Source organism: Carassius auratus, unplaced genomic scaffold, assembly GCF_003368295.1.
Source record: "Carassius auratus strain Wakin unplaced genomic scaffold, ASM336829v1 scaf_tig00007032, whole genome shotgun sequence".
Taxonomy (NCBI): Eukaryota; Metazoa; Chordata; class Actinopteri; order Cypriniformes; family Cyprinidae; genus Carassius; species Carassius auratus.
This window is the reverse complement of record NW_020523808.1, coordinates 1-24,709: the sequence shown is the minus strand read 5'-3', so window position 1 is coordinate 24,709 and position 24,709 is coordinate 1. Positions and strand designations below refer to the sequence as shown.

General features: G+C 36.9%; 2 protein-coding genes across 2 annotated transcripts; one reads left to right on the top strand and one right to left on the bottom strand.

Annotated features, from left to right (window-relative positions):
* Window positions 1–7,706: 7,706 nt before the first annotated feature.
* LOC113071327 (uncharacterized protein DDB_G0283697-like) lies at window positions 7,707–13,306 on the top strand. The gene is made up of 3 exons (XM_026244690.1): window positions 7,707–7,858; window positions 9,907–11,921; window positions 12,784–13,306. Exons 2-3 carry the CDS (start codon window positions 10,070–10,072, stop codon window positions 12,804–12,806), a joined length of 1,875 nt encoding a protein of 624 aa, XP_026100475.1. The 5' UTR covers window positions 7,707–7,858; window positions 9,907–10,069; the 3' UTR covers window positions 12,807–13,306.
* A 1,136-nt stretch (window positions 13,307–14,442) lies between these two features.
* On the bottom strand, window positions 14,443–22,688 carry LOC113071326 (transmembrane protein 87A-like). Its single transcript, XM_026244689.1, is given in 17 exon segments — window positions 14,443–14,843; window positions 15,258–15,288; window positions 15,466–15,518; window positions 15,755–15,816; window positions 16,361–16,431; window positions 16,522–16,625; window positions 16,724–16,782; window positions 17,508–17,616; window positions 17,909–17,977; window positions 19,228–19,321; window positions 19,699–19,798; window positions 21,242–21,299; window positions 21,301–21,426; window positions 21,594–21,655; window positions 21,843–21,964; window positions 22,084–22,146; window positions 22,622–22,688. Coding segments are annotated over 17 exon segments (1,242 nt in total). The 5' UTR covers window positions 22,639–22,688; the 3' UTR covers window positions 14,443–14,801.
* Window positions 22,689–24,709: the final 2,021 nt, after the last annotated feature.

Below are 24,709 nucleotides of genomic sequence, written 5' to 3'. Positions count from 1 at the left end.
AACTCAGTTTTGCGACGGTTGCTTAGAATTAATATGATGCTATTGACCACAACAGGCCTGCTTATGTCGAGGGAATTGCCACGCTTGAGGAAAAAAAGAAAGTATTTTGTTTGTGCACCATTCAGCTGAAATCTGGACGAAGGCCCAGCAATTTGCATTCCAGTGCTTTTCATTATTTTAGTAACACCATTAACGATAATAACACTGTAAAACACCACACAATTTTATATATATACAGTATTGTTCAAAATAATAGCAGTACAATGTGACTAACCAGAATAATCAAGGTTTTTAGTATATTTTTTATTGCTACGTGGCAAACAAGTTACCAGTAGGTTCAGTAGATTGTCAGAAAACAAACAAGACCCAGCATTCATGATATGCACGCTCTTAAGGCTGTGCAATTGGGCAATTAGTTGAAAGGGGTGTGTTCAAAAAAATAGCAGTGTCTACCTTTGACTGTACAAACTCAAAACTATTTTGTACAAACATTTTTTTTCTGGGATTTAGCAATCCTGTGAATCACTAAACTAATATTTAGTTGTATGACCACAGTTTTTTAAAACTGCTTGACATCTGTGTGGCATGGAGTCAACCAACTTGTGGCACCTCTCAGCTGTTATTCCACTCCATGATTCTTTAACAACATTCCACAATTCATTCACATTTCTTGGTTTTGCTTCAGAAACAGCATTTTTGATATCACCCACAAGTTCTCAATTGGATTAAGGTCTGGAGATTGGGCTGGCCCACTCCATAACATTAATTTTGTTGGTTTGGAACCAAGACTTTGCCCGTTTACTAGTGTGTTTTGGGTCATTGTCTTGTTGAAACAACCATTTCAAGGGCATGTCCTCTTCAGCATAGGGCAACATGACCTCTTCAAGTATTTTAACATATGCAAACTGATCCATGATCCCTGGTATGCGATAAATAGGCCCAACACCATAGTAGGAGAAACATGCCCATATCATGATGCTTGCACCTCCATGCTTCACTGTCTTCACTGTGTACTGTGGCTTGAATTCAGAGTTTGGGGGTCGTCTCACAAACTGCCTGTGGCCCTTGGACCCAAAAAGAACAATTTTACTCTCATCAGTCCACAAAATGTTCCTCCATTTCTCTTTAGGCCAGTTGATGTGTTCTTTGGCAAATTGTAACCTCTTCTGCACATGCCTTTTTTTTAACAGAGGGACTTTGCGGGGGATTCTTGAAAATAGATTAGCTTCACACAGACGTCTTCTAACTGTCACAGTACTTACAGGTAACTCCAGACTGTCTTTGATCATCCTGGAGGTGATCATTGGCTGAGCCTTTGCCATTCTGGTTATTCTTCTATCCATTTTGATGGTTGTCTTCCGTTTTCTTCCACGTCTCTCTGGTTTTGCTCTCCATTTTAAGGCATTGGAGATCATTTTAGCTGAACAGCCTATCATTTTTTGCACCTCTTTATAGGTTTTCCCCTCTCTAATCAACTTTTTAATCAAAGTACGCTGTTCTTCTGAACAATGTCTTGAACGACCCATTTTCCTCAGCTTTCAAATGCATGTTCAACAAGTGTTGGCTTCGTCCTTAAATAGGGGCCACCTGATTCACACCTGTTTCTTCACAAAATTGATGACCTCAGTGATTGAATGCCACACTGCTATTTTTTTGAACACACCCCTTTCAACTAATTCAACTAATTGCCCAATTGCACAGCCTTAAGAGCGTGCATATCATGAATGCTGGGTCTCATTTGTTTTCTGAGAATCTACTGAACCTACTGGTAACTTGTTTGCCACGTAGCAATAAAAAAAATATACGAAAAACCTTGATTATTCTGGTTAGTCACATTGTACTGCTATTATTTTGAACAATACTGTATATATATATATATACACACACATGTCAGATATAAAAGTCTACATAAGTATATAAACTTACAAATATTATACTTAAAAATACAAATACTTTTATGAGATGGAGATAGAGCTTTTTAGTAAATTAATTTTATCTACAATATAAACATTTAAATTTATTAAAATTCTATGTTTATATTAATATTTTTTGACAGAAGTATACTTATAAATATTAATAAATGTATATTAAAAGTCAATAGTAGTATTAGTAGTATAAAATACAAATATATTTGAGGGATATATTTTAATATATAATAAAAACGTAAAAATTAAAAATACAAATACTTTTATGAGGGGAGAGAACTTTTTATTTAATTTTATTTACAGTATAATCATATGTAGCCTATATTTAAATATAAAGTAATATTTACTTATGTAATACATTTTATGAGTATACATATTAATTATTATTATTATTATTTTTAATTTAATTAAACAGTTCTATAGAGAGAAAGAAAGAGAAACCTTTCTGTGAATACATTTTACCTATATATATTTATAATGGCATCAGAACCATGTCTGCACATGTTTTACGCTCTGCATGATGGACGGCGGCTGCACTGAAGCCTCTGTGATCAATACTAAAAGAAGCATTTCACAATGATTAGCTGTTGTTTTCAGATACCATTTCTGTGTCCTGCCAACACAAGTGGGCAAAGGTACTCAGGTAACTTAATGAGATAGCATGGAGCTAATCGACAGGATAGGGCACCATTGGCTGGGACCTTGGCTCCCAGAACCCCCCTCCCACACAGCAGGGCTCGGTCACGACAACACCAGTGATCGAGACTGACAGGCTGTGCGCTAATAAAGAGATTACACGGAAATCCCTCTGAAGCCAACACTTCAGGACAGCGCTCGTTTGGAGATCTAGAACAGCTGCACCTCAAAGGTTGTCCATGCGTGAAGTTAATGTTACATTTAGGCCACAAGGGACACATTAACCAGTCAGCATTATATTATAAAAGGTCACCAAACAGTGCAGCTTGTCTAAGCTGTCCACCAAGGCAGTGGGATGAAAGATCTCAACTTGCTTAATCGACAAATGTATCACAAATTAACAGCTGTCAGGTATAAAAATCACTTGTTAGCCTCAAATAATTACAGTTTAAAGGGATAGTTCACCCAAAAATGAAAATGGTGTCATCATTTACTCACCCTCATGTTGATCCAAACTTATGACTTACTTTTCTCTGATATTTTTGCGGTGTTCAACTTTTGCTTTCTCCTCAAAAACGAAGTCCTCATACACAGACGAGGGTGAATAAATGACAACTAAAATTTTATTTTGGGGTCAGTTATACCTTTAATGTCCAGTTGAAACTGAAGCAGCGTAAATTTTCCCCCCAGAATGTGACATTAGAGCGTAAAAAAAAAAAAAAGTAGGGGGGGACTTGTCTCGAAAATAAAGGTTTTTATTTATGTAATTTATATATATGTGTACTGTGTATTTTTATTATGTATATATAAATACACACTCATGCATGTATACATTTAAGAGAATTATGCTATGTTTATAAATATATTTATATATAAATTACATGAATATATGTAAATTCATGTAAATGTTTTCAAAATATATACTGTATACGCGTGTGTTTATATATTCATAATACATATACTCAGTACACACACACATATTATGTAAACAAAAACATTTATTACATTTAAAACATAACATTTGACAGCACTTATTTAAATACAATTAAAATGCATTTTATTTCAGCTAGTTCCCAGGGCCACTTTTCTTTTCCCCCCCTGCTTAATTTAACATGAAGTACTAAAAAATTATAAAACATATGGATGTATTAAAAAAAAAACTAAATATGACAAAACACATACAATTTCTAAAACAAAAATTTAAGTGAAAACAGAAACTATTAAATTGAATGAAAAAAATGTTAACAAAAATGACAGTAGTATATTAATGACATTAAAACAACACTTGTTTACGATATGACCTGTAACATCCATTTCAAAAATAGACTTCTCAGTCTCGAGCATCTCTCAGTCTTCCAGTACATGTTATGATATTGCTGCGTCATCACCCGGACAGCAGCAGGCCTAGCCAGCTCTTATTTTGGATCAGATCAGGCCTGATGTAATCTCCCCTTATAAGAGCTGATGGATGTTTTGGGCTGGCAAGGAAATTAATAGGAAGGTAGACAGCCAAAAAATGTTCATTCCACCAAAGTTCTCCTAGGTACAGGTTGCAGAGGAGTGAAGTATGCCAGAGCAATCTATTTCACACGGAAAGGCTGAAACCTAATTACACAGATTAATGTCCCATGGAAGGTGCCATTACCTAAATAGTCTCCTAAAAAAGGAGGAGACTTCGCTTCAACCCAAATATGCGGTTTAAATTCTAATGGATCCTTCAAATCTAGATTCAAATATGTACGTCTTGACTTTCTCCAGTCTGCAGCTGGAGGAAGATTTTGTGCAGCCTTTAATTCCCCCTCTGCAGGCACTTCTCTTGACAATGACAGTAAGCCTGGATAAGTCTCCACACCGCCTTCTCTGACGTGAAATATTTAACCAGGTCTGCCAGCAGCAGAGTGAAAGGCTAAACTTATCATTTAATACTGATTTCGTTTCCATGTCTTACCTGTTTAGTGTGCAAATGCCGGACTGCTTAAACTACTTTTACTTTCACATAGAACCGCCAGGCACCGGGCGTTGGGGGGCTAATAGAAGTTGACCTGCTCACTTCTGATCCTGATGTTTAAACCTGCGTGTGGAAGCACGTGCTGGTCAACCCCCCACGACACCGGCTTCTTAAAATAAGACCTCGGTTGTGGCAGATGAGAGTGTGGGAAACGGAGTTGACAGACGGATCCATGAGCTTGACGTGGCCTTCGGTTGAACATGTCAGAAGCACCCACCCCCAGCTTCACCCCTCTGCTCACACACAAGCGCACTGTCGCAAGGCATTAGCATGGCAGAAATATACACACTTGCTCCTTCTACTCCATCTAAAGCCTGCATGAGCATTTCACAACAGCGGTGCAACATCTTCCCATCTCCATGCTAGAGCCTATGTGACATCAGATGTGCATTTAGAGGCTTAGAGGCAGGATTTTGAGGGCTGTTGAAGGAAGAAGCTTGTGCTTACAGTGTACAGTTTTTAAAGATGCCATAACTGTGAAGTTTTTTTTTTTTGAGGAACTCCTCATGACATTGAGACACAGGTTAGAAAAATGCCTCAAATGAATTCAGTCATTATTTGTTTTACCATTTTTGTATCACAACTGATGTAAATCGTTTATTTAGCCCTTTTTATACACTTGTTGCAAGGGACTGCATTCTATCTATCCATCCATCCATCCATCCATCCATCTATCCATCCATCGTTGGTAGTTGTTTGTTTGTATGCTTGCTTGTTTTCATTAATAAATTAATTCTCAAATTAATTAATCGGTCACATTTCATACACAGTGGTTACAGCGGCGACTTTGGTTTGTCTTAATTATTATAAAATAAATTAAAAATAGTGAAAGGCATTGCATTGCCTTAATTTTCATTTGAATTAATCATTTATTGATCAATTCATTCATTCATTCACTTAAAAAAAAAAAAATCTGATTTCATACACAGTGGAAATACTTTGAATTGTCTTTAAATATTTTAATTATTTATTCATTTATCAATAAAATTGCATTGGTTATTAAAGGTAAGTAACAGCCATAATAAAGAGGGAAAAAGATACAGGAGTAATTTTTAAGTGATTTAAAAACAATGCATTCATGGATTAAAATAAAAAAATACATTAAAAATAATTTAGTGCTATTAGAAAAGTGCAACATAGTGCTCATGCAGTCACTGAATCTATCTGAATATATTTTTATTATATAAATTATTCATATTTCCCTATCCTGACCATGTATTATCAAAGAGGCATATCCTATACCTCCCAAGTGATCTATCATCTCTGAAGTGCAGTGGAAGGTCAGAGAAAACCTCTGTTCATCAACCACGTGCACATATAGCCACCTACACATTCATATCTGAGTTACTTCATGTCCTGTAAAAATAATCCGCTGTTATCCTGCTATTTATAGGTCGCTCCTTCAAACTGACCAATCCCTCATGCTCCTCCCTTCACTTGAATGGGGATGACTTTACTATGATTCTTTGGCAGCTTAATAATTCTTCATCATCGCTCAGTTGCGCCATGAACCAGACCGAGACTGAATGTCTGACTCGATGATGCCTCCAGACAGATGTGGCATCCTCCATGAGGAAATTAAAGCTCAATGAAGGAGCGCAGAATTATCTTGCAGATGCTCAATTGTATGAAATATTCATCAGAGAACGACGCATTTCCAGTGGAACGCACATATTATTCTGGCCTTGGGGCAAAGCTTGTCCGATGTTTTAAACAGGCACACAATAGAACACTATTTTGGCCTTGGCACAGTCTTAAATATTCCATTTCATCCCCTGGCTGCATGCTTGAAGGTCTCAAGAGCAATTTTGTGAAGTAGATACTTAATAATCTTTTTTACTGTCCAGTTTCATCAACCCAATGTGCACACGGGCCTTTGTTCTGATTCCCCAACAATTAGCTTCAGATAATGAGGTCAGTTGTTCACATTTCTATTTGTGGAACCTGTGCACATGTCTTTTTATTCTGTAAGGCAGCATGTGACACAGGATGAGATGCAACACCATCAGTTTAACCAATTAGAAATTAGCTACTATCATACCAGCCTCCTCAGGTGAGAGTAAAAACCATAGACTCTGGTTTATAAATTAAATTGGATAGCATATTAATGAACATTAAAAAACAAAACTGGAATCTAAATCATATAAATTTGATATATACACACAGATATTATCAAATATCATGGCTTACATTACAGGAAGGTACTTAATTTTTCTAGAGGTGTTTTACCTGTATTTTTTAGTTCATTGCATTTGTGTTAAATAAATCAGAAATGTATTTTCCCCCTCACTGAAAAGATAAAATAAAAATACAAACATATTTTTTAAGTTTTCTTATTATTTTTACCACAATAACTTAATTTACAATATATATATATATATATATATATATATATATATATATATATATATATATATATATATATATATATAAATTGTAAATGACTGTCCATGCCTCCATTTTTACTTAAAATATTATATTAATATTATATTATATTTTTCATAAATAAAAAAAGAAGTTACAGCAGCAAATCTCTCTCTTTCTCTAAAAATGCCTATATGCCTCCATAAAAAATATATTATACCATAACACCGTATTTTTTACCATAACTTTTATGAACAACATTTTACATTTATATTTTTTACATATACCCCCCTTGTGCACTCTTTATTCTTGACATTAATTTACACAGTTTATGTTAGTTGTATTTTCTAAACTACTTCAATTCATTGCAGACAAATCACATTAAAGTTTAAGAAATAGCAGTTAGTTATAGACTTTAAAACTAAACGTTACAACAGTCCCCAGTCTCCCCAACAACTCGATCTGTTGCCCTGCGTCACCCGAGGTGCAGAAACAATCCTCGGACCTTCTACAGCCAATCTGAAGGCTCGTGATCCAACAAAACATCACCACATTTCTCAGAAATCAAGGGAGGTGGCTGAAATTAAAGTTACCATCTTAACCCCGTAAAGTAACCTTCTTAGTGTTTGGGGCGGGGGTGTGTGTGGTGGCAGGGTGGGGGTGGTCTGCCTGGTTGCTAAGGGCAACAGGGTGAGATAGATGGAGCCGCAGCTGCGCGTCTGTTAATACCAGCGCTCGACCCTCAACGTCTCCGCGCGCGCAATTCTCCACACACACACACTCTCTCTCACTCACTCACTCACTGATCTCTCTTCAGTCAAGGCATGAGGATGCGAGCGGGGATTTAGTTTGTGTCTTTTCCAGTCTGCAGCAGATTATTACCTTTCCTCTAGCACACGGGACGGATTTACACACGAGGAACAAGGTTTGCAGACTATTTTCTTAGTTATAATGTTTTTGTTGTATTTTTATGAGTATTGCTGTCGTGAAGAACTTCATTTTGCATTTATGTGTCAAAATACATACGTGTGGTTTCGAACGCTTAGCCTATGCAATGCATTTAACAATGGATATTATAAGGAAGTGCATAGATTTATTTGGGAAGGACAATAGGCGCGCAATGACTGCGCCCTGGATTTGAATTCGTAGGCATAGTGAAATTGGGTATTAGGTTCAACAAATCCGTTTCCAGCTTGTTTTGCTTTGTGTTTATGTTTATAAATAAGGACATCTGCTTCACTATTGCGTATTTGCTCAAGCAACTGTTACGAGTTCATTCATTCATGCGATCAACTTCGCCAAACGTGCCAGACTGTCTTCCCGCATATTATTATCAGACGCACTCAAGTGTGAATTTGCTCCCAGTTGCTTCCAGTCTGTGGTGTAGGCTATGTGTCAGTGAAATACCTTTTTACATAGCAAAAGTACATCGGCCGCTGAATTGGATCTTAACGAGATTTCGAGAATAAAACAAGCATGGCTTTATCACAATAGACACCGAATGCGCGCGCTTGTGCGTCTGGCGCGCGGGTTGTTGTTGTTTTCCCGCTGCATGATGATTTCATAATTCCCACATCACACATGTACATAGTGACAGACGTTTTATTGGTTACTGGAAGATTCGTGAATCGAAATATGTTTTTAATTATTCCACTAACTGATGTGAGGTTCTAGAAATTGGTGATCTGAATCAAATGACGTGAATGAGTATTGTTCAGGGTTGTTTTCCAGACACAACAGAAGTAGGATGTCTCCTTGAGTCTTTTCGGAGCTTTTTTGGCAAATAACGTGCTGCTCGTGCAACGCGTCAATTAAAACAACTTGGGTGATGTTGATATCAACACATTTTTACAAAATGGAGGAGATGGTTAGGGACGCATTAGCAATGCAAATGATGTTTTGAAGAGCACTGGCACCTGCTGTCTCGAGCATTTGCATTGGCTTTTCCCTCGTTTCTCATTAGAATTATGTTCTACTTCTGCAAAGCAAGGTTTGAGCCCACACTTAGGGCTTTATCGAGGGAGCTTCTTCAAGTCTCTTCTACTGCGTTTGCATAACAAAGGGCAGGGGTTTTGTCCATGAAAAGAGGGGACAAAACCGTCAAGCCTCAATTGTCCCAGTGTCAGTCAGATGGGCAAGCAGGGTCTTGTGCCCCATCAGTAAACAGACTCAGTCACGGCAAAATCCAATTAAGCCATGTTCTTTCCATCAGGCTTTTCACAGGGCAAAGAATATTGCTTCTGTTCTTTATGCCACTGTACTCATTTTATGGTGTATACAGTCATAATGTTCCTTGAATAAATCAATTATGTAACTATGTCATATGTGGTTTCACCTCTAGCGTCTCAGACCAAATTCAATACAAACAAATCTGAAATTTCGCAAGTGGATCATTCAGAGGAAGCATTAAATTGCTGTAAGCATCAAGAAACCCTGAAAAAAAAAATCTTTTTTTTTTTCTCAAAAGAATCCTCTGTGTAGAAACAAAACCAGCCTCATTGTTAAGCAATATGAGTTGACCTAGGGTGAAGAGTTTAGAGGCTTATAAGATCTTTCATCGTCATATGGGCAGTGGCACGTGGACTTATTTTTGCATTTGGCATTTTCAAATCCTTACTTGACAACACATACCTGTGCATTTACACAGCGAGATAAGTTAAATGTCAACAGAAGATGTGGTGTATTCAGCTCAATATCTAAATTAGAGATTTTTTTTTAAAGTACAAGAAAAACTCCAAATAGCCTAAATGGTAAAACATATCAGTGATCATGTGTACACTGTGATTCCAAGGTGATTGGAGGCACTTAAAGACAGCATAAGTTTGTCTAGTACATACTTTATTTTTACCCCATGTAGAACACAACAGTACAGCTAAGATACAACAGTTTCAAGGATTGAAAAAAAAACATATGCTGACTGAAATACATCCAGCCAATTTAATTCAGACTGATTGTTGTGTTTTCTCCTTCTAGCTTTGAAGTCCATCTACGGAATATGATGCAGAATTGCCCATTTCTTATGGAAATAATTTGGATAATCACAGAGCTGTTGGCTGATCATCAATGAACTCAGTTTCATAAAGAACTCAAGGAACTAAGTATATTTCAAGAGGAAGACCTGAAAGTTGGAGTTTTTATGTTCGATATGGCGGCAACCGAGGCTAATGCAGAGCCTGTCCAAGCAGACATTGTCGAGAACAAGGCAGAGGAAGAAACCACAAAACCAGCCTCAGTTTCAACAGAGGAAGCCCCAGCTTCAACAGAGGAAACACAGCCTACTACTGAGGCAACGCCAAGCACAGAGCAACCAGCTGATAGCAAATCTAAGCCAGCCTCTGAGAAAATATGGGACTCTTTTTTAAATAAAAGTGGGCTTGGAAAAGTAATGGGAGGGAAAAAAAAGAAGGAGCAGCAGACAGGAGCTGAAGATACTCCTGGCGAGGAGCAGGATAAGGGCTCTAGACAGAACGATCAAGGGGATACTGCAGGCCCTAAAGAGCAGGAATCTACTCAGCCAGCAGAAGCTGGTGAGGCTGCAGCTGACGGGCAGACTATTGAAAAAGCACCAGAAAATGAAGAGGCTTCCCAAGAGCAAAAGGCATCTGGTGCCAAGCCAAAGCAAGGAGAGAAGTCTAGTGTTAGGGACTTCATTCGCAAGCCTGTTGCTAAAATTTTCTCGCACAAAAGCACAGACAAAAAGGAGGGAACAGGGGCACTCCAAAAACATGACAAGATTCGGTCAAAATCACTAGACAGGCTGGAGGATATTGATGCCAGTACAAATGTGGCAGACCAAGCAGAGGAGCCTCCGACTGCAGAAGAGCCAGACAAGTCTAACCCCCAAACAACAAAAAACATGAAGCGCTGGCACTCTTTTAAGAAACTCATGGCTCAGAAAAGTCACAAGAAAAGCACAGATGAGTCCAAGGATGCTGAGGGAGCAGAAGGAACCAGTGCAGATGGAGCAGGAGACAGTGGGACACTGGATTCCACTACAAAGTCAGAGCACTCTGGCCAAAAAAGGTGGAAACTAAAGAGATCCTGGACATTCCAAGGTATGAAGAGAGATTCATCAGTTGTTGGAATCCACAAACCAAAGGACAAAGACTCTTCAGATGTTAAAGACGAAAATGCCCCAGAGGCTGAACAGGGGACGGAAGATGTAAAGGTAGCCAGTGACGTAGAAGCACAGGAGAAGACTAATGCAGAGGGTGAGGAAGAAAAAGGAGCAACTGCTACTACACAGCATGCAAAGTCGGTGGACCATCATGCAAATGAGATCTGGACCTCTTTCAAAAAACGAGTAATTCCCAAATCAAAGAAGGCAGCTGACTCAGGTGGAGTAGAGGAGGAAGCAGCGGGCGAGCAAGAGCAGAATGATGAACCACAGGCGGGTAAAGACTCAGGCAAGACGGCCAAGGCAAAAAGGACACACTTCAACCGTGCTGTGTCACTAAAGAACTTCATACTGCGAAAGGGGAAGAGCACCAGCATGGACATGGGGGAGAGTACAGCCCAGAAAGATGGAGATGGTACTGGTGAGAGTGAGGCTAAAGACTTGGATGGCCTTGATGACACAGCTGGGGAAACTGATGTCCCACAGACTGGATCAGAGGAGCAGACTGTGGCTCCGAGTGAGAGCAATAATGAAGCTCAGGTGGCAGGCGAACACAAGAGTTCTGATGGAGAGGAGAGGTCCCAAACTAGTGCACCATCTGGTCAGCCATCAGACAAGTCTCACATAGCGGATCCAGCACCAGAGGGTGGAGGCCAGACAGAGCCAAAAGCCAATGGTGAGAATGGATGTTCGGATGCTACATCAGAGGACACTGCAGCACACAATCATGAAGCAACAACCCAGAATGACGTGAAGGATGAGGAAACAAACCAGGAGACTATAGACTCTAGTGGGAAAACTTGTCCGAAGGATGGGAAGATCCTCAATCAAGACGGGAAGTGCGATACTGTCAATGAAGTTGCCCAAAGCGGTGAGTGTGAAGCTCCAGTTGACTCGAGAGATCTACAGCAAACTGCAAATGACAAAGCTGAGTCTAAAGTAGGAGTAGGTACTAGTGTTGAGGTAGAGACTGGGGGGGATGGGGCCCCTCAAAGTAGAGAGTCCCATTCTGGGTCAGTGAGGACCAATACAGATGAACAAGAGGAGGCCTTGAAGAGGATGTGCTATGAGGTTGCAGCTTCCATCGTTCGTGCAGTTGTATCTTCAGCCACTGAACAGTTAGCCAAGGAGAAGGACGTTCTGGACAGTAGTTTTAAGTATTTCCAGCCTGAGAACAATAGCAGTTACACAGATATTGATGTCAGTTACTGTCAAAGAGAAGTTACTTTAAAACAGGGATCTCTGTATTGATCCTTGGCAATCCTGAGCGACTTCATCTGTGTTTGTGGGAACATGATCTGGTGTTGCGGACATGTCAAAAAGATATTGCTACACTCCATAACCGTTTTAAAATGTTGAGAATTTTAGGGTCAGTGAATTCTAAGGAAGATACGGGTGCTTTAATTGAGCTGTTGTTAAGTTATCCAAAGTAGCAATTTGTGTTTTCTTAAAAAGTAAATATAAAATAAAATAAATTTAAGGAAAGATTACAGCATGCCTCTATGCTAACATGGAACCACTGATAATTGAGTGTTTTTGAGGTAGAGTTTTTTCACAATACTGTCAGATGTGTAGTGCTTGCTGTCCTGTATTTATAAAGTTGACAATTTATATTGGTGAATCTAAATTAACCTCATCTTCGTGACAAAATATGTGTGTATAGTTGATCATTTTAAATGTAGAAATATACTGTATATATATATTCTGAAATCTCTTCTGTTATCATTTACCAGAAAAAAAGGCGGGAAACGTGTGACGCCACACAAAGAGGATTAGATCTGCATGGGATTCGTTCAGCAAGGAGCTTTGCCCCCCTCCCCCCAAATATGGAGTAATCACATGTTTATGCCACGATTCACCATGGTGAGAGATGCAATCCACATAGTTTAAAAATATCTTGAAAAGCAATAATTCAGAATCATCAATCAGTGCAGTTCTTGCTACCATTCCATCATTGTAAATGTTTTGCCTGTCTGCTAGTGAGATTTTATATTGTCATAAATGACATTCCTTTGAAATGTTAAATCTCAGTGATCGCAAAGTACCGTGATCATAAAGACTGTTAGTTTTATATTAATTGCCATTCTGTTTGTAGTTTTCCTTCGACTAGATATATGTGATACAGACACATCTGAAATAACAGCCCGCCAGACTGCCCCTGAATTGTGAATTCAACACGGAATGTGCTCTAATCTCTGTGTTTTTGTTTTTAGACTGTTATCTTGTGTACATGAATAAACCACCATTAAACATTAAGTACTTCTCTGGGTTTTCTTGCAGAATATGCCATCATTGAGAGATTTTAGAAAATGCTGACTAATAACAGATTAACTGGGTTTGCCATTTGGGGCAGTTGGGGTAATAGACTCAGCTAATGCAAATCAATTGAGAGAATGTTTAGTTTCCCTCCAAAAATACTGCTTCACAAATAGTGCATAATTTGCATCTTGGAAATGGGAACACACATTACATAAAACCCCTAATATGAACACGATTATGTCAAATGTCAATTTATATTGGATTACTTTAACGGTAATTTAATATCATACTCTATCCCCTTGATATTTGTATTGAGCTCAGGTGATTATGACTGTACCATCCTTGATTAGCATCACACTGTAAACTATTTACACTAAATCATGCTATTAGAACGTTAACTGTAGGTTAACATAAATCCTAGCAACAGGTTTGGTGCAGTATTCCCTATAGCTCACAGCGGGGTCAGGGTTAATGAAGAACCGTGTGGAAGTATTAACACATAATGAGTTGTCTTAACAGGAACAAAACAGGACAGACATATTGAGACTGTATTGTCAAGTGGGTGAAACGAACACTCTGCATGACAGATGTTTGAATGTGGCTTTGAGAAGAAATCAATACCTATCGACAGCACGACCCGGGTGGACTTTACAGACTTAGCATACCGTATGTAGTCAAAGCATAAGGTCTCTTATTACGTCAAGAAGGGTGAATACATTTTTACTTGTTTTGGTTATTAAAATACTTTTATTTACAACAGGCATTTGCATATGCTGCTTAATATACTGTGGCCAGCAGTTTAACTGGTAAAAAAAAACCAATTGGGGGGGGGGGGGGATTGGTTGGGTTTTGCACCTCTGCCCTTTGTTTTAGACAGCATTGACAGACAAAACTCGTGCAACCTCATTTTACCTAGTCATCTAACTACCCAGGCGAGTGTCTATGATACAGAGCATTAAAAACTCACGTCAGATAAATCCATTGAAAATTGCAATCGGCTTAATGGCGCACAGGCAGACAGGATGACACTTAATGGCCACTTTTGCTTAAAAAAAAAAAAATACCACCAGGTCAGAGAGGTACTGTCAATTTGTGAAAGTATACTGACGAATGAAAGAAAACCAGAAGAGAGCTTTTATCTTACATGTTTTCCCATCTTTATGTAATTAATAAGAGGATTGTTGTGCAAAAGCCTCTTAGTGAAAAAGCACAATGCACAAACTAACGTGTTTTAATCACATTTTGTACTGTAGATATATAAACAACAGTCAAAGGCAATTTACAGTTTAGGCTTAAGAAACTCTTACACCATATTATCTGAGTAAATACAAATACAAACAAGCAATTAAAAATAAAATAAAAGTCCTTTTGTGAAGTACCCTCATCATCCCACATATTTACAGATGTTGTTTATGAAAAGCTCATGTTTTGGGATAAAGCAGTTGTGCATTGTAGTACACACATTATATACATTACATAGATCTTCATAGATCTACTCCATTTTGGACATCTCAAATTTTGTAGTCATGATCTCCTGAGGAAGAAAAAAGAAAGAAAAAATCCAAATCATGAAAGGAAATTATGAGGAAAGGGAGTCATTTAAAAAAATGTAGTGCCATACAATGGCATTCCTAAAATAAATAACACGGTTACATAAAAACCTATCAAAATCCTGCATTTTTTCTAGTATGTAATCTCTGATCTCCTCTTTTAAGAGATTTGTCCTCACTGGCTGCTGCTCGATATATGAACACATCCAATGTTAGCTTAAGTGAGTTCTCATTAGTCAGACAAAACCTCCAAAGCCTCAGCGCTCCTTTTGTTCCAAGCAGAAAGAAAAGAGGGAGCGAGGGTAAACACTGTGACGTTACAGGCCGAGCGCTTTCTGCTCTACTTGGGAAGCTCAAAGGGTGCCCACTGCTGGCCAATCAGAATATGAGACACTTACCTCGTCTGAGTCTAGCAGTGGTGGCAGTGCGCTGCAAAACAAAGAGAAGGACACGTCAATGACACGGCAGAGATTGCTAGCAGCTTTACAGGCAAACTGATGACATGTTTGGGTGTACAAATAATCAGTGACATAATGAATCATTCTATTAGTGCCATATCTAACCATAACCATAATTTCTATACACATAATGAATCCCTGGACTTACACATCAGCCATTGATGAGGGAATGTTCTCCTCAACCCATTTTAGATCTTCATCCTGGATGGAATAGAAAACAAATTTACCATGAGGTGAAGGCCTTGACGTCATCAAAAATATGCAGCATATTTGAAAATACACAACAATAAGCAATTCTTTCCACACAATATGGTGTTTTTTTATGTAAACAACATGTCTAAGCCTTCATAAAGCACTCTTATATATGCCAATACAACATGCTTATTTTCATGAAACAATTACATTTTTCTTTTATGCCAAGTATTGTTATGAATTACCACTTTGCCGGGTTTTGCACTTCCATTGGTCTCTGGTTTCATCCCTCTAATTTTCACACCCTCTGTGAATTCAAGTTTAACTGGTTAGAACTGGCTTAACGCAGTCAAATGAAAGCACGGCAAACAAAGGCTGAAAACCAGATCTGCAGACGTGATGGGCAGCATTCAAGTGTGCTGATAAAATGGAAACTGCATGTTTTTAAGTTGCCATGAAATGGAAAAATGACCCTGTTTTCTAAATGCGTGTTATAGATCTTACTGTAAACGTTTCTCTATGTATATGTTTATTAAAAAATTGACCTAGTAATTTTTTTTTCAAATGACAATTCGTCATCGTTCATTACCAATCATTTAGAGTTTAAACCCATCCCTGCAGGCTCATGTATATCTGCCTACTCTTTTGAGCGCAACACCAACATCTCAACATCCAATCATCAACTGTGACAATCATGTTTAATCATGACTTTAAATCAAATACATCCTATTTAGTAGAGAACGAAACGCAGCTTGTGAAGATCCCATGTGCAGAATTATTTCTCCATCATCTTTAAATACAGGATACTACTTCTGTCTCACACCTGCTAATTTTTTAATTAAGACTCTTACCGAAGGCTTCATTCATTAGCTGCTCCTCTTCTTCCTCACTAATCTCATCCACCAGTGGACTGAAGGCATACCTGAAGGGTTCAGAAGGACAAGGATTGACAATCTTGTTTCTACTATTAGAGTAGTGGGGTTGACACATGGGTAGAGGTGAAGTGCTGTACCTCTGGTTGTTGGCTGATGGCCTCCATAAGAACATGATGACAAGCAGGATGCTAGAGAACAGGAAGCGCCAGAAAGCATCATCTATCCACAGCTCTCTCCAGTCCTACAAGAGTAGTTGTGAAGGCAAATAGGACTCATTAAAATTATATGGGTTTAACTAAAAAACAGAAGACATATTACATCTAAAAAGAAAAGGCTTACAGATTGGCACTTGGATAACTTGAAAGTCTTCGTTGTCCACACAATAAATATAACAGAAGCTGAAAGAGAAGCAGAATTTCATTATGAGAACATGTGGCAAAAAAAGAAAGCAGATAAAATATCAGACAAAGATTCTAAAACTAGTTTCACTTCATTGAAAGAAAATCTTTTATCATTAATACAGTAAAACAATAATATTGGGAAATATTATTACAATTTAAAATAAATGTTTTAACATGCAATTTATTCCTGTGATGGCAAAACGGAATAATCAGTAGACATTACTCCTATTTTTTTGTCACATGATCTTCCAGAAATCATTCTAATATACAAATTTGGTGCTCAAAAAGCATTTCATCTTATTATCAATATTGAATTAAGTTGCATTGCTCAAAAATTTGAGGAAAACTGCATTTTTTATCAGGATTCTCTGATGAATAGAAAGTTAAAAATAATAGTATTTATTAAGAAATAGAAAGCTTTTATCTTACTGACCCTAGACTTTTGAATGGTAGTGTATCGGTAAGGAAATATCAGTGCTTGCAAGTTTTCAGTAAAATTATAGTTTGAAAAGCCTACATATAGCAAGAAAGAGAGACTGCGATTGAATGTCCCCAATCACGGCTCACTTTCCATTAATAAATCATGTAACCCAGATGTTTGACACACCAATCATAATTCAGTATGCGAACATTACACAGACATTAATCACTGGCAGTTTCAATGCAGTACTGTAATCCTGTCACTTTACACAATAATTTAGTAATGTGATGCATATGCTCACCAATGACAGCAAATACGAGAGTGTTGGTGAAGTGGCGGTAAAGGGACAGCTTGACCACATTTCTCCTCAGCCGAAGGAGCTTCATCGTTTGGGCCAGGCTAATGAAGATGTGACTGAGTGTCAAGGACTATATCGGATCACTAGGGCTCAGCGACTTCCAGTTCATACACAATCTAAAGCAAACAGTTTACTTTGCTGGAAAGAGAGACGTGAAACAGGAAATGTAGAGAACTGCATAGAGGTTTGTCCTCAAGCTTTACGAGTACAGAAAATCACAGAAAACGCAAAGGAGAACATAAAGAGGGGTGATCCACATCTCACATATGCAGGGCCACTGTTACACAACCCATTAAGAGAGAAAGAGGGACACACACAAACAGTAATGGAGAAATGTAGGATATCCACCAGCAGAGGGTAGAGTCGAGAACAGCCAAGGGGATGGCAGCAAGCAACACCAGATCATCTTCAGCCTGGCACAACAATATAGAGGGAAGATAGAGGGAAAGACAGAGAGAGCCAGGGAAAGAAAGAGAAGAGCAGCAGCATCACACAGCACTATCACAGGGACCTACATAGGGCTGAGCGATTGCCTATTTATGATATTCATTACCTTATATTTGCTTTGACACAGCTTGAAACTGTGACCTTTATTTATTTATTTTTTGATAATTTGTTATAGTTATGGCGAAAGCTGAATTTTCAGCAGCCATTATTCCATCATTATTCCAGTCTTCAGTGTCACATGAAATCATTCTAATATGCTGATTTGGTGCTCAAGAAACATTTCTTATTATGAGCAATGTTTAAAACAGTCGTGCTGCTTATTTTTGTAGAAATCATGAAACTTTTTTTTTTTTTTCAGGATTCTTTGACGATTCAAAACTTTACTGATTTTTTTGTTTTGTTTTTGGTTTCAATGTAGGAGTCTTTCATTTTTGATCTTATTAATTCATTCCAAATATCTAAACAGTAGTGTACGCAAACATTACTATTACTAAAGTGAATCGTTGAATCAGAATTGATGTACAGTTTAACAGAAATGAACAGACCCTACAAACTATTGTAGTGAAACATTTTCACCTCCAAATAGTGTAAATTCATCTACTGTGGTGCTTAATATTGCAATCAGAATCATCACAAATACATCTTAATTATTACATCGCCCAACCCTAGTACTCACATTATTACATCGACCAACCCTAGCATCTTTTTTCAGTCTTGAGGCAAGACTGAAAAAAGATATTTCACAAAGTATTATCCCAGCTGCACAACACCATCACGAGCCAACAAAACAGAGAAGAGCACAGATTTCATAACACTGCTTCCTAAAAAGAACTGTATGCACTTGTAACTGCAAAAAAAAAAAAGAGGTTCGATCTACTTTCATTTCCATGTATCTGTCAAAAATCTACACCATGCAGAAGTAATAACAGCACAAATTGAACACGCAGTCTTAACAGATGATCGACATGTGAAAGGATATCCACCACACAATACAAGAATCAATAAGGGCCATAACAATGTCACAAAGCAGCCTGTTTGAACCACCTTGCCCCTGCGAGAGAGAAACATTAAGCTTCACATGACATTTGGTGCAGCATTATCATTACATTAAATAAGAAGGTTAGTCACAAAGGTGGACATGCTTCTCCACTGGTCACTGTTTTTTTTGTTTTTTTAGTGGAATCGTGTTCCGTTTCAGCTGTGAGACTGTCCTTACCGTGTTGACTCTCAGTACTCCTTCTATGATGGAGAAGATAAGGTAGAGCAGTCCTACCCCCACCACCCTGTGCAGCAATGCTCCTAGTCTTGGTCTGCAGCAAAAAGGCGGAGTCATTGAAAGAGAAATGTACAAAACTATGCTGAAGATTACTCCTATAACAAATGTTAAAAATAACAATTTAAAATAACTTTCTATTTAAATATATTTTCAAATTGAATTTCTTCGTAATTACTCAGGTCTTCAGTCTCACATCAGTGATCTATCAGAAATCACTTTAACCACTGCTAACGTTTTTCAATATAAGGGGTGAATGTTAAAAAGTTTTTTTCCCATCAGAACAATGTAGTAACAAAGTGTAACTTTTGATCAATTTAATGGATTCTTGCTTTATAAAAGTATGACTAAGACCAGATTTGAATCTATTTTGTTCCAACTGTCTCAATATATTAGTGCTTCAAAGCAGCTTACTTGACTATGCCATATCCAAGACTAGCAATGATGACCAGCACTCGAGCCAGGGTTCTTTTTACAGCTGAAAGCACCTCTGCAAACAGCACTGCACCTTGAACTGCACACAAAAATAATGCATCATAATGACTACATTCACTATAGTAACCTTATCAATGTTCAACAGCAAATTTACACAATCACATCAAACATATGCCTGGATTGATTTTTATAATGGACCACAAGACCATACTGTACATCAAAACAGTTTGCCTTTGTGTTAACCATAAAGCAGCTTTATTTTTATATTAAATGGATTATTAAATATAATTAAAATAATATTAAAAACTAAATATTAAACAGCCCTCAGTTTTCCTCACAATGTGCATGACCTATAAACAGAGCTGAGTAGTAACTGATACATGTAATCTGGATTACGTAATCAGATTCAAAAAATGAAGTACCTGTAATTAGATTAAATCTGAATCATCATTTCTTGATTCTCCTAAATTCCTCTTTTTCATCTTTTAAATGTTCCTTTCTAAACATATCCTGCTGTTTATATACATTCAGAAAGTCTTCCGGTTTTATGGATTTATAAGTCATTAGTCAGGTGGTTACACAGCACTTGAAAACTGGATTTACAAAAATCATATCAAGTTTAAGAAGTGTTCCAACATCGCATCAACTACTGATGAACACATACATTTTTATTTGAATTACCTTTAGGTTATTAACCCACGTATTGGTATTTGGAGGTCTTTTGTTTTTGAAACCCCTTTAAATGCACACAGTAACTTTATTTTTATTTACAAGGAATGCAGTAATTTCCAATCACCTAATATATTTAATTTATATTTAAATATATTTAACAAATTAAGTATCACATTTGCAAATTCATGGTTCTCTGGCATTGGTTAACGGTCACATGACATGCAGGTCAACAAATATGTTTTTTTTTTTTTTTTGATAAGCGTTTTATTTTGATTGCCGTTATTTAAAAATGTCTTGCTTTCATTTGAATTTTTTTATGATTTAATAAATTATTAGCTTTTCATTAAAATCACAATCCCCTGCAGTTCATTTACGAACCCCAGTTTGAGAAACCTTGACGTAATGTTATGTTTAATGAACTTCATGTTGTTCATTACAACGAATGGAATATATTTTTCTTACTCTATGTGTTTTTATATCAGTATGGTACAATTTAAATCATTAACCAAGTTAGACAAAGTTAGCTGATAAATAAGTTAGGCCAAAAGGAATCTAAAAGGAATCAAAATTAGTCTGACTATATTACCTATAATTTGTAATCGATAACCTTACAAACTAAAATTTTTGTATAATAATTTGGAATAAGTAACAGAGTACAATTTCTGGGTAATCTACCCATCTCTGCCAATAAAATTCTGGAAAAACCTATTTTGAGTGCACTAAGTTATCTCATGTTTAAATAACAACACCTTATGTTACCTTGTGCACATAAAAATATTATATTTCAGCTGCAGACACACAGTATGGTCTCAGTTGTTTGTTAAATTAACAAATATTTAAATTGCGTTACCTGAGTGGCCATCATAACGGATGCTCTGGAACTCTGCATAGTATACTGCCTTCTCAAAACATGCCAAGGAAGATCACTCCTCCAATCCAAAACTGAATCCGAAGCAGGTCTCTCCAGTAACACGCAGAGAGAGCCAACCACAGCACTCCCATAATCACATAGATGATGCACATCACCATGTAGAACTGAAGACAATGGGCATTGAAAGAAAAATTTGAGTGGAAGCTTTGTAAATGAAAGAATCTTCCTAAATGCTGCCAAAAATGCAAACATGTTGCTACTGGCCATAAAATAATTACTGCAATTGAAAAAGAAAATTAAAAAAAAAAACCAACAAACTATGTGTACTCACAATCATCAATGGCCATTCGGATGCTGAGATGTATTGATAGGCGCCGTGCATCCTGACCTCCACTGTATAATTATATTTTAAAAAATTATTATTAAAATATTCAATATATATTAAACTATAAGTATTAATGCATTTATAAAATGGGTTAATAATTGTACATGTTATTCAAAAGGTCCCTTGCTGTCAAAACAGGTTGTTCTCGTTCAGAAAACATTATAACGGCTGTTTGAGTTCTAATTTAAATCTTACATTTAATTCTTGATTTTGTTTTCTTTGGCAGGTGGATGATTTGCCTCAATTTTGATGATGAACATATAGGGACTGTCTTCCCAGGTTTGTGCCACTGCAGTGTCTGATTTAGATTGTTTTTGCTGCAACAACAAAACATGCATGTAAAAAAAAAAAAAAAAAAAAAAAAAAGATGAAGAAAAAAGATAGACGCTTTAACCTTTTTATTGAATCATGATTCTTTCTGTGCTTTAATACTCACAGAGGTCTCCACTGTTGAAGTGTCTTTGCTTTTTGGAGCACTCGTTGAATTTGTTGCTTTAACCTGATCATGCAAACATTAGAAACGGTTAACTGCATAAATCTTAACATTATTGACATGGAATATACACAAGTTATGTCATATCACATCTTTGCTTCCTTTACAACAAAAAGTTACCATCATTGAATAATCATATCAATGCATTAAAGAGTAATTGACCCAAAAATTCTAAATTCTGTCATAATTTAGACACTCTCATTAACATGCAAGTTGCTATTTTCCCATACAGTGAAACTGAATGGTTTACTATGACTGCAAAAATATAAAAATAAAATAACTATATATTGCTTTTGGTCCTTTCTGAAGCCTGACAGTCCCTGGTTCCTTGTATGGTAAAGAACAGCTCAGATATTCTGTTAAAGATTTCCTTTTGTGTTCTTCAAGAAAAAAAAGCATCACATAGGTTTAGAGGGTGAATAAATGATGACAGCCTTTTTAATTATGTAAATGTTTAAAATTTTGTAAATTATGAACCAACATTTTTTTTTTCCCCATCTGTGTTCACTGCAACCCTCCTTCTTCCTGCTTTGTGAATTTGGGGGTTTTCTGAAACACAAAAAAGAGCCGACAAAGTTTCCCAAGGTATACAGTAAATCCTATATAAATTTTGAACCTGCGACAATAATTAAATATATTTGATGCTAAATTGGCATTGTAATTTCTGATTTCGCAGTTTTCGAAATGTTGGAAATGTGGAGAATTCCTAGACCAGAAATTCAAATTCACAGAAAAGTCTGCTGATTGTTTATGCTTGGGCTATTTAAGTTAACAATACTAACAGTGAGAAAACAGTGAGACAGAATCTGTGTCAGCATAATCAGGATGACAAATGAAATAACTAATTAACAAGGCTCTAAAATGCTGGATTCTGATTGGTCAATCACAGCATTCCGTGCCGCTGAATTATTAGCTGAATTTCCAACATAGCTAGCTGTTCTAGTTTCATATATCACTCTCTTTCTTGTCTTGTAATCAATCTCAAATCAATATTTCATTTAACACAGAAATGTGTTAATTATTAGATTAAATTATGTACTCAATCAGCTTTGGACCAAGTGGATGACCATATGCCACAAGCGTATACCACTATTTTTTTAACCTGGGTTAAAAAGCATCAGTTCAACTCACCAGAGTTGACTCCAGCTGTTTAGGATGATCAAAGTATTTACTCCTAACTGGGGAGTCCAATCAAAAAAAAAAAAGAAAGACATCATTCAAAGAAATTGACATTCATGTTAATTTGTCAGACCTGTCTGAGTGACTTAACTACAAAATCTAAACCTACAACTAATTGCAAAGTTTTTTTTGTTTATTAACACAGTGATAAACTGTACATTCATCAACAAGTTACGTATGAGAGAGTGAAGATGCTATGTAAACCTTACTTCCAGTACTATTAGATTCACACTTACAGGCTCATACTTGTGGTCTATGTAGAATCCAACGACTCCTTCCCGGGACAACAGTGGTCCTCTCAAAATAGTCTTTTTGCTGTATTAAGCTTTTTGAAGAAAAGTGAATAATGCATATTAAACTGCTGCAAATTAAAAAAAATAGCACTTTTTGGAAAAAATACACTCACATCAAATCCAAACACTTCATTGTAGCAAGGAAGAACTCCGCAAATGCCATGCTATACATGAGTTCTACAGAACCAGCACACTCTTCAGTGTAACACTGAAATACATACAGCAGAAAATAACATTTAGAGCAGTCAAAGCATGTCATTTCGCTGATGCACTGGAATTCAGTTATTATATAAAAAATTAATTAAAGAGCATGTATACAGAAAATAAAATCTAGATTTTATTTATTTTACTTACTTCTTTTTTAAACACTACTACTTTTATGGATTACGATTCTTTTAATAAAAATGTGCTCTTCAGTGTCTAAGAAAAACCGAGAGAGAGAAAAATACAAGAAAACAGGTAAAGTAAAAGAGCATACTCACAATTCATTTCAATGAGAGTATTCTTGAACATCGTCTTCGGAAAATAGATGAACGTTGGGCTATCATTTCCCTAAAATACACAAAAAGGAGGATTCTTACAATTTGATGATCTCAGTACTTACCCTTAAAACGAAATACTTCATGCTCATATAATTACAAAAGAAATGTATTTGTAACTAATAAAAAAAGATTAGTATGTAATCAGCTATATAAGGGCAAGACCAGACTAAGAAATCTTGTCTGCTTATAGCTTAGCCTCATCCCTTATTACACGTTCACTGTAGGCAGATAACACCATATTATCGATCACCGATATATATTCTACACATTTTTCAATTCTATACCTTCATTAATACTGGCTGTTGACCGGTGTTGTGTGTGTAAAAGACAATGGAATGTCATGAGGCCAGAAGATAAAGCACGAGACGAGAGTCAAGGTTTCACTGCAGGGGTTGATGTACTTACAATATCCACATCCGTGACCATTTCCCCCGGCTCTGATATAGCAGTCAGCTGTGGTATTAATACAAACTGAAGAATGACAACACAAGCAGTTCGTCTCCTCTGAATCTTCCCGACAACCAATGGCTCGTTCGTGGCAGTCGCCATTGTTAA

Coding starts and splice junctions, on each gene's coding strand:
- LOC113071327 (XM_026244690.1), top strand. CDS start 10,070: ATGTTCGATATGGCGGCAACCGAGGCTAATGCAGAGCCTGTCCAAGCA. Junction 11,922..12,783: donor CAATGAAGTTGCCCAAAGCG/GTGAGTGTGAAG, acceptor ATCATTTACCAG/AAAAAAAGGCGGGAAACGTG.